At 29.3% G+C, this 14,116-nt stretch overlaps 1 protein-coding gene and 4 non-coding genes across 5 annotated transcripts; 1 reads left to right on the forward strand and 4 right to left on the reverse strand.

The window, feature by feature from the left end:
• The first annotated feature begins 5,030 nt into the window (after positions 1–5,030).
• Positions 5,031–7,597, forward strand: LOC118051659 (chloroplast processing peptidase). The gene is made up of 5 exons (XM_035062379.2): positions 5,031–5,586; positions 6,339–6,476; positions 6,672–6,758; positions 7,024–7,091; positions 7,198–7,597. The coding sequence occupies exons 1-5, from the start codon at positions 5,062–5,064 to the stop codon at positions 7,328–7,330; spliced, it is 951 nt and encodes a 316-aa protein (XP_034918270.1). The 5' UTR covers positions 5,031–5,061; the 3' UTR covers positions 7,331–7,597.
• Positions 7,598–8,891: 1,294 nt separating this feature from the next.
• Positions 8,892–8,990, reverse strand: LOC118051712 (small nucleolar RNA Z43). Its single transcript, XR_004688079.1, has one exon. It is a non-coding gene; the product is annotated as a small nucleolar RNA Z43 (small nucleolar RNA).
• Positions 8,991–9,204: 214 nt separating this feature from the next.
• Positions 9,205–9,298, reverse strand: LOC118051706 (small nucleolar RNA snR60/Z15/Z230/Z193/J17). Its single transcript, XR_004688073.1, has one exon. It is a non-coding gene; the product is annotated as a small nucleolar RNA snR60/Z15/Z230/Z193/J17 (small nucleolar RNA).
• An 83-nt stretch (positions 9,299–9,381) lies between these two features.
• Positions 9,382–9,467, reverse strand: LOC118051708 (small nucleolar RNA U83). The gene has a single exon (XR_004688075.1). It is a non-coding gene; the product is annotated as a small nucleolar RNA U83 (small nucleolar RNA).
• Positions 9,468–9,686: 219 nt separating this feature from the next.
• On the reverse strand, positions 9,687–9,787 carry LOC118051713 (small nucleolar RNA Z43). Its single transcript, XR_004688080.1, has one exon. It is a non-coding gene; the product is annotated as a small nucleolar RNA Z43 (small nucleolar RNA).
• Between the last annotated feature and the right edge of the window lie 4,329 nt (positions 9,788–14,116).

The raw sequence follows: 14,116 nt of genomic DNA on the forward strand, positions 1-14,116 counted from the left end.
ATGTCTATTTATAGCTCATTCATATATTTTTTCAATCTCAATATACTTTATACCTACTTATTCTATTTAATACAATTTTATTACCACTCATGCACATTACTCATCAATCTCAAAATAAAATGATAGCTCAATTCTTTCAAGATTCCCTGCACTCGTTTACATGGCCGACTAAATACTTTTTGATTCATAACCTCCACTTATACTGCCAACTCATTTTATTTTAATCAATAATCATCATCCAAACAACCGGCTTCATTTAAATTTTATAGCCCCCATTCAAACAGGTGGCTTAAAACTTATATTATAAGTTTCATAGTTGTGGTCGATTACAATTTACATATTAGTTTCTATTGTTATGATCAATTACTATTCACATATTAATTTTCATTGTTATGGTTAGTTATAATTCATATAATAATTTCTACTGTTGCAGTCAGTTATAATTCATATCTTAATTCTTGTTGTTGCGGTTAATTACTATTCACATACAAGATATTTTCATGTTGCGCTCGATTACAACTCCAAAAAAAATTTCTTCCTTATAGGCATATCTTCTTATGTTAATAGTTGTACAACAAACATATTATTTTCATTGCATTCTAAAATTATGAAAGCAATTTAAATAATTAAATTTAATTAACTACTTCAAGTTGAACAATCCTAATTGTCATTAAAACATACAAGTTAACTCGATTCACAATCTTTTTTCACCTTTTTAACATTCCCACACATCACCACAACAATTAATTTCTCATAAAATCACAATGGTATTATTTATAACCAAGTCTTAATTTACCCAACATAATTTATATACTAAAACCAGTATAATCTAATCACATTTCTAATTTCTCCTAAAAATTCTTCAAACTAACCATTTGTCAATTTTAACAAGAAATATGATTAAATTTGAAACTTTTACTATTCATCACTTAACTATTTCAATTTCATTACCAACATACAATATTTAAATCAAACAAACTAACCATTTGCCTATTTTAACGAGACTTATGATTAAATTCGAAAATTTCACTATTTATTACTTAACCATTTCAATTTCAATTTCAATACCAACATATAGTATTTAAACCAATTCAACAATTTATCATCAAATTTAAAAAGACCCTTAACATTCATACATGGCTTGCCATTCAAGGAAACCTTATTCTTACTTTCTTCTCATTCAATTCCATCTATTCATTTATTAAGATCACAATCTAACCTACAATTTTATTTGGTTCAATTAGTATTTTCATATATAATTTTTTTTTTCAAATCCATATATTCCCAACATATACATATAATATGTAATACATATATCCTACCAAAAGTCTTTCCTAAACACCTTTATCCATACCTACTCATTTAGTAAACATAATACCAAAAACAAATCTAAACTAATTTTTCATTTCCTCAAAATTAGCTACCATTGATTTTTTTTTTATGAGTTAACCTAAATAATAACACATTACATTTATCATTACACTCACAAATCACTATTTCATACTCAAAATATTATAATTCTTTTTAAAATTTCTTTTTGTCAATTCAACCATAAGTTAGGAAAAAGCATGGATGGCCAAACTTTTTCAATTGTTTCACACTTGGTCTATTTTAACCACCAATCAACTTAATTTTATCAATTAAACACCTCAATAACAATAATTTAATTTAATTTCACATTTTAATACCTTTCTAAAAATTGGATCAACATGCATATTATACAAGTATTAATCAATTTCACCCTACATATATCAATTAACCTTCCATAATTCAAATAACACAAAAGTTTTACATAAATAATATAAGTTCCCCAAATCTCCCAATTTCCATACATATGATAGGCCACCCTTAAAGCTTTGAGCCCAAAATTTTCTCCGATTTCTTTCAATTTTGCTTCTTACTTGTTAACTACTACAACTAAAATACAATAATTTACATCATTACAACAGTTTGTCAAATTCCACAAAACCTAGCAATTAAAAAATCAAGCTTTCCCTTAAGAATTGAATTAAAATTGAAATTAATTAGGAATAAGTGCCTTACCTTAGATAATACAACTCAATTAAATGAGTTCTTGTCAATTTCTCCACAAATCTTCTCATTCTCTTTCAAAAATCAAGCTTTTTAATGCAAACCTCGTGACGACTTAGTCACGCAAACCACAACAAGATTAACAATGAATCCTAGAAAGCCAAAACAGGTCTGATAGAAGTGTAATATAGTGAAAACCTATCTCAGGACACCAACATTATTGGAATAAGACTCTCACTCAACAAATACTAATTCATGCACGAGAAGTAAAAGAAAAACACCATTAAGCTAATTAATTTTTGATAAGTTAAATTTGTTATTTGTCCTGATAAAAAAAACATGTATCACTCCAAGCACAAGTTTATTTCATTAATCATGGATGGTGAAAACTTTACCTTACAAAACCCTATATAATAGTTTAAATAGTAACCTTAGTGGACAATGAAATTCAATAATGAAATGACATTTAAACAATGTCTAATGGGTCAGAAAAATCAAAATTAAAAATAATTATTCAATATTAAATAATAAATAAATAAAATAGGATAATAAAACAAAGTATTCATGCTAAATTTATCCATATAGCCCAAATCTCCAATTTTTGCACGTTCCCAACATATTTCAATCTTGACTTCAAACACTTTATTCTCTCTTGTCTAGATGAATTATTGGGCCTACCATATATATTTATAAATATTGAGATGTCTAGTTTTTATCCCAACTTGAATTGCAACAAAATTCTACTTATAGCTCCATATGTGTCCCAAATAGTACATGAAGATCTAGTATAATAGATTTGACAAGATTCATCTAGTAACTTTAACCATCTGAAATAACATATTCCTTAATGAGCTGAAAATTCACCACCATGTAGTTCCATATGTCTAGTATCTTCCTATAAAATTTCATTTCAATTCGATATATGGTTTGAGAGATAATCCCAATCTTGCAAAAGTAGTAAATAGATAATTTAAGGATAAATTTGAACTTGACTTGGTTCATATTACTTTCTCTGGCTAATTTCTCCACCAAAGATACTCACTTCTCTCACTATTTAAGGGTGAAATATTATGCTAGAATCATTAATTAACTTCTTAATAATTAAACTTAGTGGAGAGAAAAGCACAAGAAAAGATTTTTTTAAGAAAAAAAATCCAAGTTTTCTTCTTCTCCCAAGCATCGGCCTGCTTTAAGGAAAGAGAGAGAAATTTTCTTTATATTTTTAATTTTACCACTATTTTATTAACCATAGGTTATTATGGTAAATTCTCTGATCGTCAATATTTTCATGTACAAATGGATCCATCATTTCTTCTAAGAGTCTTACATTAGTATTCTAGGAATTTATCACCAATAAACATATTTTTTTCTTTTAATTTGTTGTTTTCTTAATCAAGATTTTACGTGATTTATTATGGGGTTTACACTTTACCCAGCCATTGATACTATTTGTGTATCAATTTATTACTTTGTTTTGTCCAGGATTTTTAAACTAAATTGCTAAGTACTTTCACCCCTAATCATAATAATTTTCCTCTAAATTTATTATTTTTCAATTTGGGATTTACACTATTTAACATTGGTTTATAGATCTTGGGCTAAGGGTTTAACATTTCTCCTTTTACCGGTCAGTCCTAAAAATTATAATTCTTTAAAGTATTAATTCATTACCAATAAAAAAAAAGTTAACAACTTAGTAGCACAATATAAAATAATATATAGACTTAAGAAACAATATAAAAAAAAAACTATAAATACAGAATCGTAAAATAAATTCATGTGAAATATAAATGATACGGAGACACAAAACAAATTATGAGAGCAAAAAAAATTATGAAATGAGACTCAAATATCCCAAACTAATAAAAGACACTATTTTGGACTAATTTTTGTGTAGCAAACTAGAAATCAACAACAAAAGAAATTTTTTGATGCAAAGCTATCAATTATGATTTTTTTTTGTAATTTTTAGAAATATCCCAACATATTATAGATAAATAATCCCAGAATCAAAAAATGATAGTCAAAGTCCCAAGAATTAAAAACTTTTATATTTGAGTTGTTGAACCCAAGATTTGATAAAAAAAAAAAAAAAAAAACCCTAATTTACGGCTAAATCCATACTTTTTTCCCTTTTAAGATTTCCTTGATCTTTCTTCTTCTTCTTTTTTTAATTGTAGACAATTAGATCACAAATTATATTTTGTATTTATTTTGTGTAACTAGGTGTTAGATGACGACAACAATGAAATAACATGAAAAGTAAAAAATAAATGTATATAATCTAATTTTAAAGTGTTACTCTGATACCAACTAATATGAACCATGTGGATATAAAGATCTAGAAACTTGTTGTCAAATCAACCATTTTCAAGAAAGCTAAATCTAAGCTTGTGGTTAAGCTTGACATAACAATAACCTTTACCAAGATACCAAGAATATATAAATTGAAACTCCACCCAATGTTTATAAAAAAACATGTATAAGTAGTATAAAAAATTTCATAAATCTTGGTTAATTTTTGCTAAGTTAGTATATTTCAATGAAGAACCAAATTAAAAAAATTTCTCTCACGCATACACAAAATATTATTCTAAAATCAAAGTATGTAAAAAAAAAAAACTATATACAAGCTAAATAAACTTATTTGTCTTTGCAACATGTCATACTTTAAAAAAAAAAATGAATTGTTTTGCTTCAAATTAGTGTTTTTGTGTTATTGAATCATTTTGATGTATTAATATTAAAAATTAATTTTAAAAAATAAAATTATTTTAATATATTTTTAAAAATATATTTTGGAAAGCAATAAAATATTTCCTAAATATTTTCACACCTGGAAACTGGAAAACTTCTTTGTCGCCATCGGATGCGTTGACTTTCAAGACAGCATCAGCCAATAGAAAAATAGTTTTGACTTCAGCCGTGTGATATACCACAGAGAATCTTCACTCCCTGCCACGTGAACTTTGGTTTTCATTTATCTTAAAAGAAGACTGGGGCATCTAATGCTGTTCTTTGAGAGTAGAGATGATGATGTCCCTGCAATTTATACCTTCTCTGCCTTCGTTACAAATCCCTAATTCCCACTTCTTAAAACCTAATCTCCTTTCTCTCCAATGCTTCACAAACCCTAATTTTCACTCAATCCCTTTCCCCAAAACCCCTTATCTTACAAAATCCAAACACACTCTTTTCCTCTCTTTCCCCAAAAACTCTAACTTTAAACTCAAAACCTCACAAAGATTAAATCTTTCAGCTAAATTGCAGAGGTTAATTTGTCATGGGGTTAAAGATTCTGGTGAAGAGACTAAGACAGTGTTAGATTCTGGTGGTGATGGTGATGGAGGTGGGGATGATGGTGATGGGGAGATGGAGAAAAATGATGGGATTTTGCCAGAGTGGTTAAATTTTACTGCGGATGATGTAAAGACTGTCTTTTCTGCTGTTGCTGTTTCGCTTGCATTTCGTTATTTTGTAGCAGAGCCAAGGTTCATTCCTTCTTTGTCTATGTATCCAACGTTTGATGTTGGCGATCGGGTTGTTGCCGAGAAGGTAGCCTGGCTGCTTTACTTCTTTTGTGATGTTAGGGAGGTTTTAAGTGAGTAAATTCAATGTTGAACTAAGGCACACTTCCATCATTGAGATTGCAAGTTAATTCAAAGGTTTATCGTCATGATGTCACGTAAGACTGGGATTTTGTTTGAATAATGAGAGACTTTGACCAATGGGCGTTTGGTCTAGTGGTAATTAGCAAGTAGGAGGGATAACTTTAGATTCACATTTATTGTGGAGGGCAATAAAATTCCATACAAGATGTCGCATGGATGAGGAAAATGTGTAAAGTGTTAATCCTGGAAGACTGGGTAGGAACTTATTTTGCCTTTGTTAGTGCTACAATCAGTACGATTTTTCTTCTTTGTTAGATTTAGTGAATGGTGCAATAATTGTTCTCTGGAGAGTGGTTTAAAATGGCTAGTTTAGGATGAAGTGAACGTAGACGGGTACAAAAAGATAGACTTTTTGTTTATACTTTCTACTTTTTTCAATATTAAAAGGTTTGCTATGCTGAGTAGCGGTTCAGGCATGCCATAAAACTCAAATAATTGAACTGAGTTGTATAACATTTTCCAATTATCAAAGTTTTTGAATGCATAATAATTGTTTCTCAAATTTCAATAAAAATGGTGCATACTGAACCTATGGACCTTGTTAGGGCATTTCCAGTTGTTTGAATTTCTCTTTTAAAATGTCTAATTTTCGTAAGAAGTATCATGCATAACAGCTATATTACTTGAAAATTTCAGGTTTCATACTATTTCAGAAAGCCATGTGTAAATGATATAGTGATCTTCAAAAGTCCACCAGTCCTCCAGCAAGTTGGTTACACGGATGATGATGTATTCATAAAACGAATTGTTGCAAAGGAAGGTGATATTGTAGAGGTCAGATACCAAAGAAGGCACTCCTGCTAAGTACTTTTATCGGAAAATTTATACATTTATGTTATTCATCAAACACTTGACTCTCTTTTTAGAATTTTATTTCTAGACTGAGAAGGGGAAGGGGAATCGATTTTTGTTTTATTTCTGATGACTATGATGGGGCTCTAACTATTTAGCAATATGGTTTGATTGCAGGTTCATGAGGGGAAGCTTATAGTAAATGGAGTTGTGAGAAGTGAAAAGTTTATTCTTGAATCTCCGTTGTACGAGATGACACCTGTTGTAAGTATAAACTCCATCATTGGCATCTCATGTCTTAGTTTTTGAATGTTCATTTATCCCAACCCAGATATAGGAGGAGGGTTATGGTCGGTAGGTGGCCTTCACGAACAGTCACAGTTTGACCAAGAACTCCTCACTGTAGTCATAGTGAAACTATGACGCAGAAGTTAAACTCTGAACTTCTTGCCTTGCAGTGTGTTTGCATGTAAATGTACTGTTTTCCCTGAGTCATGACCCTCACTAGTTTCTTTGCTTTGTAATGCAGCGTGTACCTGAGAACTCTGTTTTTGTGATGGGTGACAATCGTAATAATAGTTATGATTCACACGTATGGTAATGGCTCCTGAAACTACAACCTCTACACTAGGCCTAGCATTTTATTTATATTTCTTCCCTTTTCAAATAATATTGTTGACGTCTGGAATTATGCATCTTTTAGGGGTCCCCTTCCCGCAAAGAATATAATTGGAAGATCAGTTTTCCGCTATTGGCCACCTAAAAGGATTGGCGGCACAGTTCTTGAGACCGGCTGTGCTGTTGATAAGCAGACGAACACTGCTGCATCTGAATAGTACCAGGCCCTTCGGAAGAGCTTGTTTATTTTCTGGATATTTACTCGTCCTTTCATCGAATTCTGCCCCATTTTCTTAGCCTTTAATCTTCTTACTTTTAAAAAAAAGTTCCATGGCAGCATTCTTCACTTGAGAGAGAGAGGCAATTTTTGCATGGGAAAGGTTTTTTGCCCCTTTCCCATGACCTGGATGTAATTGTAGGGCATGCCTGTATTGATCTACACAATTGAATTGTATTCAATGAAGCAACTCTCCCATCTCTCTTCACACACGCATACACCCGAGGAGGTCGTAATCACTTCATCTGTGAGCTGCTGTATTTTGCAGACCAGGGGAAAACTTTCTGGGCTCGTTGAGATTCCATAACAACACATTGAAAGTTGCCTGTTAAATACACTGTTTAATCAGTTATTTCAATTTCACTTGCCATATAAGATCACGCTTTAAGTCCAGAAACTGCTGAGAAATTATGGGGTACTTTTAATTTTTTTTACTGTTTGTTTGTTTTTTTTTTTTTTTCAGTTCTCAATTTAATCAGTTTTTTTTATTTTTTTACTCAATTTTCATTATGTATTCATTGTATCTTATTTCTTTTTAATTTGATCATCAATTTTTTTATACAATTTTATTTTTCTATGATCAAAATAAAACTTAATTGCTTCTGACTTATTTGAGAAATGATAAGATTGAAAGAATGAAAGAATGAAAACCAAAATAAAAAAGACAGATAAAATGTGATAATTTTGAAATTATGGCAAAACATTCATTTTGAAATTAGTTGTTTCTTAATTCAGTCCCAATTATCCCCTCTATTTTTTTTTGAAAATAAAATTATTGTAATTATTGTTTGATATAGAGAATCTAATGCACTTGGTTGATGAGAAGTTATTAAATTTAATAGGTTGCTTGAAATAAATCATAGTTTGGAAGGCTAACTCTAAATTTTTTCGCCCTGTTTTGAATTACATATTTTTTATTTTATAACATAGTAGATTAAAAATTGAATATTATAATTTATTTTTTATAAAGTTAAAGAATACATATTTAGCTTATTAACTCATTTTTATCCAAGAAATATTTTTTATAAATCATCAAAATCTTATTGAAACAAAAGTATATTTAGCTTATTAGCTCAGTTTTATCCAAGTTTGATGCCATCCAATGTGTAAGTTGTTTAGCAGTGATGAACCAACTCCAATCAAAAGAAGTTTTGGTAACATGCTGACTTAGTGACCTTTAACCATTCCTCTCCTCCCTCATCGTTTCTGGATTCGCAAGAGGCATATCCCTTTTAGAATATCTTCTTCGGTAATGCTTACACAGACAAATTGTTTCTGCTTAAAAATGGAATTTATCAAAAACTTCAAATTTGCAATGAAGTTTTAGACCCAAACCAGAGATCCAAGGAATGAAATGCTGGTACAATTCCCCATTCTAGAAAGTTCCTCTTAAAAACAGATTGTAGAGAGAGTGTCAGCAATTAAAATACTGAATAAATCTCACCAAAATACAATTGAAAAACAAAAAAGAACAAACTTTTTTTGAAGTCATTATTCGGATAGGACTCAGAATATGGGTGGTGATATATCAGGATGGTCGGCAAGGCCCTTAAAGAGCCAATTACGACGAACGAGACCATTGATACAAATCATCATTGCCCCTCCCTTGTTTACGACGAATTTTCGAGACCAGCTAATAAGCCTCGAACGGAAATCAAATTTGGTTTTTCAACACAAAAGATGCCAGACATGATTGCCTGAATCAAAATCTAAAAATCAAGGGGCACAAGTTCTCCATAAAAAGTGCAGAAAATAAGATAAAACACTAAAATGAAGAAAACGGGTAATTCAAAATAAAGGATAGATGTATTTCAACGAGGTCATCAGATAGGAGCGAAAGACTAAAAGGTTTTGTTATAATCACAGTGATTATCAGTTGAACTATGCTTGTAATCATCATATGACCAAGTTTTTTCAATCTAAAACAGATCTAATAAACAAACAAAAAACAAATCGGGAGATCAAGATATTATACAAATCATATAAAAACAGGGCCTCAGAAGGAAGGCAGTAGTGGTAAGTTTGTAATCACAGCTTCATCATTAGTGACAAATATACCAGTTCTTTCATCAATGGCAACAGCATAAAAAAAAAGATTATGAAAAACTGACAGCAAAAAAAAATAGCTTAAAGCAGAAACGGGGAAGAAACTCATAAAATATTCGGCCTCATAGAGAAGATTAGATTTATCAACACGCATAGTTTCAGACATATGCTTGTCTTTGAATTTTTGTTTAATCATCGGCCGAAAAACTACCATGACAAAAAAAGAAAGAGTAGCAGAAAATAAGAAAAAGGGACTCGGAATATGGGTGGTGATATATCAGGATGGTCGTCAAGGCCTTTAAAGAGCCAGTTACGACGAACGAGACCTTTCACGATGAAATCGTCACTGCCCCTCGATCATTTTCGGCCGGAAAAAAAAACATGAATAGATGAAATTCCTAAGGAGACAAGCCTGAGTAAAATGAACCCTAAATCACGAAAGAACTAGATATGGACAAACAGGATGCCTTGGAGGCTCTTTATAAAGAGTGGCGATGAAGGAGAATTAGGGTTTTAGGCGTTTTTATAGGAGCTGTGGAGAACAGAAGAACGACCAAGCGTTTTAGGTTTACTCTTCTCTGTGCACTTTACGGCCAAAGGCCTAAGGTACACAGAACAAACGGAAGATTGGGCTAAGTCGAGTAGAAATTTGTTGGCCCATCGACTCCTTTTCAGATTTTTATCTGCTTTTCAAGCAATAATTGTATCATTTAGATCTGCTTGGAATTATAATCATGGTCGTTGATCTTGTTAGAAAATTATTTTAAATTTAGGTTTAGTGGAACAAATTAAAAATGAGGTACTACTCTATTTTAGGATTAAAACTTTCCTAGATTATTTTTCAACAACAATTTTCTTAACATAAAAAATCAATATGTTTAAAATAAATTATGAATAAATAAAAAACTGATTTTAAATAACTTTTAGTTAACATGTTTTATAAAACTCAAAATTATTCATCTTACATTGAAAGAATATAGATAAAATTATTAGTCAAAATTATTTACTAATCAAGTATAAAAAAAGGATTTTGAGACAAAGTTTTTTATTTTATTGCATGTCATTCCAACCCTAAAGCAAGATACAATAAAATAACTTTTCTAGTACACTAATTCACATATAAATGCATAATTTAAGACCTAATTGATGAAGGATATAATCTTGGTGTATGGAAGTCATCATAAATTCTTTTACCATTAAAATCAAGAAAAAAGATTGTTTACTACATGTGGAAACATATCAAGCCATGCATGGTAATGTTGTGCCATTTATTTAATTGAATTGAATTTAAGTATAAATGATTTACATATAGATATAGGCCATATAAATGATTTCTTTTTGTTTTTGTTGGTTATTTTAGACCTGGTCCGCCCATAATGGATAGGTCCAAGTTATTAGAGGAGTTACTAAATGAAGTAACCGTCGCTTCTAATCATATATAAAAGACATAATCATATGAAAAAAAAATGAGTTTTCATTATTAAAAGAATATAATTTTCTCTCTTTCTCTTCTCTCATCTTAACTTTCTGCATTAACTTGACAAGATTTACAAAGATATTTGTACTGTGAAATATCACTTTAGTTCTAGTAATTGAAGTGGCACTAAAGTAATTGATTCAAGAATACGAAAGGGAATTCTCATAAGTTTTCATTTCCGATCTACAGTTTTTTTTCCACATATAAGAGAAGGCTAACAACTAACTCCTAATAGAAACACCAACTAAATCCACCTCTAAATTAATCTTTATACCTAAAGAAAAGAAGGAGTTTCTCAAGCTTGGTCCAATGCCATGCTAGAGTCTAGACAACCTGGGAAATCAACACTTTGATTTGTAATCCAACGAAGAATCAACTCTCCCATCAAGCTAATTTTATATTCATCTATTATGCATTTTACAAAATCCTTACAAAGATATTTATTAGTAATACCAAATATAATATCATCAACATAAATTTATACGATTAAGATATTTTTTCCTTTTCTTTTTGTAAGAAAAAAAAAAACAATGTTAATTTTATCAATATTAAGCGCATTGTTAATAAGAAAAGATTTGAGGCTATCATACAATGTCTTAGGTGTTAGTTTTAAACTAAACAAAATCTTTTTAAGTTTGAAAACATTATTGAAAAAATAAAAAATTTCAAAACTTTGTGGTTGCTTTACATAGACTTCCATGGTAAATCCATTTAAAAATGCACTTTTAATATCTATTTATAAAGTGTGTAGTTAGTATGACAAACATAGACTAATAACATTTTTCTTAATTGTAGTCTAGCTACCAGTGCAAAGGTTCCTTAACAATTTATACATTCTTCTTGATTACAACCTTTAGCAACTAATTTAACTTTGTTTCTAGCTATTGTTCCATGTTCATCAACTTTGTTCTTGAACACTCATTTTGTTCCAATTATAAATTGATTATTAGGTATAGGGATTAGTTCCCAAACATCATTCTTTCAAATTGATTTAGCTCATCATGTATAGCCAAAATTTATTTTTCATCATTATCAGCTTCTAAAAATTATTTAGGTTCTATTTAAGAAACAAAAGCAAAGTGATCGCTAATATTTCTAAGTGAAGCTTTAGTCCTAGTTCATCCAAAAGGATTATCAATGTTTAACTTGGAAGGGTGAGAATTTACATACCTTAGCTTATTTGGTGGTGTAAAGGAGTTACTTACTATCTCTTCCTAATTGCTTAAGCTTGGCTAGTCTTTATCCATTACTTTATTGTTTGCCTTCATAGAGGTCTTACCATCAAGACTCAAATATTGAACACTTTTATTATGTCATCAAGAATTTCAACAATCTTGTCGTTTTGAGTTTTCTCAAAAGCAACATGTATAGGTTCCTCAAGACAAATTATTCTATTATTATAAACTCTATATACTTTGTTGAGGAGAAATAGTCAAGAAAAATTATATAATCGGATTTCTAACTAAATTTATCTAGATTATCTTTAGTATTGAGAAATAAAGCATCTTGAACAAAAAACCTTAAAACCAAAAAAACATTTCAATGTGTCAATTCATTTAATATAGTTCTTGCCATTTCTTGAACATACTGATTTTTTTCTTTCCATAACCCTATTTGTTTTTAGGAGTTCCAGGAGTTGAAAAGTGATGATGGTATCCTTTTCCTTCTTAGAATGTTTCAAACAAATAACTTTTAAATTCACCATCATGATCACTCCTTATATTTATTATGGAAAAAACCTTTTCATTTTCAACTTTCTTTGAAAACTTTTAAAATTAATGAGTTCTTGCATCTTTAGATTTAAAAAACAAAACCCAAGTATATCTTGTAAAGTCATCAACAATTACAAACACATATCTATTTCGACTTATACTTATAGTTCTAATGGGTCTAAAAGTCTAAGCAAATTTTATATAAAAGAACTAAGCTTTAATATCAATTGTTATTCAATGATTAAGGCAACTTAACATCTTAAAAAGGAGTTGAATTGCTTGTATTACTAAATTTGATAATTAATGCAAATTACTTTAAGCAAATATAATAATCAATAATATAATTAAAATACTTTAAAAATATAATAAATTGAGATAATTTGCAACTCATTTTTTAAATACAGTTCGACAAGCCTGCATCTACATCTACTATACCTTTATTAGTACCAAGTTTTAATAGCACAACCAAACTCCGTTCATACCCCTTAAGATTTGTGTTTCTTCATTAGTCATTGGTATCAAGTAGTTATAGATTCATTAAGAATACAATAACTACTTGATGAATCTATATCAAGCTTTTTACACTACTTGTATAAAAAAAAAATTCACCTAAAGATATGTCATCTTCAAGATTTTGTTGAACTTACCTCACGAATACCAATGGTTTACAATGGTGTTTTATTTTCACAACTAATAAAATGGATGATATAATTAAAGCTTTTATATCTCTATAACTCACAAGATAATATTTATATGATTTAAAGTTGTTTGAGTGTAGTAAGAAATAAAATTTGATACTCTTTGTGCTATAATATTAAAGTTTAATAGCACAAATTAAGGATGATTAGTGATCAATGATTTTGTAGCTATGCTTTTAAAATAGCTTGTAATATAGCCGTCACTATTTCTGAGATAATTTTAAATAGACGACCAATTTATATTTGATTAAGACAATTGATCAACTAGTTTATACAGAATTCCTAATTGTTTATTATTGATGAATATGCAACCAATTAATTCATGTAGAATACTAAATTTTATTAGTTTAACCTGGATAGAATATCTTATTATTATTATTATTATTATTATTACTGCATTCATAATGAAATGTGAGACCTTATTTTAATTTTACTATTAAAAAAATATAAAAAAATCAGATTTAAACACTAAAATAAACACTTTATTTTCCTAATTGATTTCTTCATAAAATTTATCATTCTTAATTATTTTCATAAAAAAAATATTTAAAACATACTTTTAATTATTAATTCAATTTTTATTTTATTGTTATAATTAAATATATAAAAAATGAGTGCACAAAAATCTACAAACCAAGATTTCATAATTTGACAATTGTAATTTCAGTGCTAAGATAATTTTCTAATTTTCCTTCTCTCTTTTAGCTATGAATTCATCCTCTGAGGTACTTTGTATAATCTTGCTACCTCAACATTACAGTTCAGGTCTCATATATATCTTGTGTTCTCTTGTT

Source organism: Populus alba, chromosome 18 (genome assembly GCF_005239225.2).
Source record: "Populus alba chromosome 18, ASM523922v2, whole genome shotgun sequence".
In the NCBI taxonomy this organism is placed as follows: Eukaryota; Viridiplantae; Streptophyta; class Magnoliopsida; order Malpighiales; family Salicaceae; genus Populus; species Populus alba.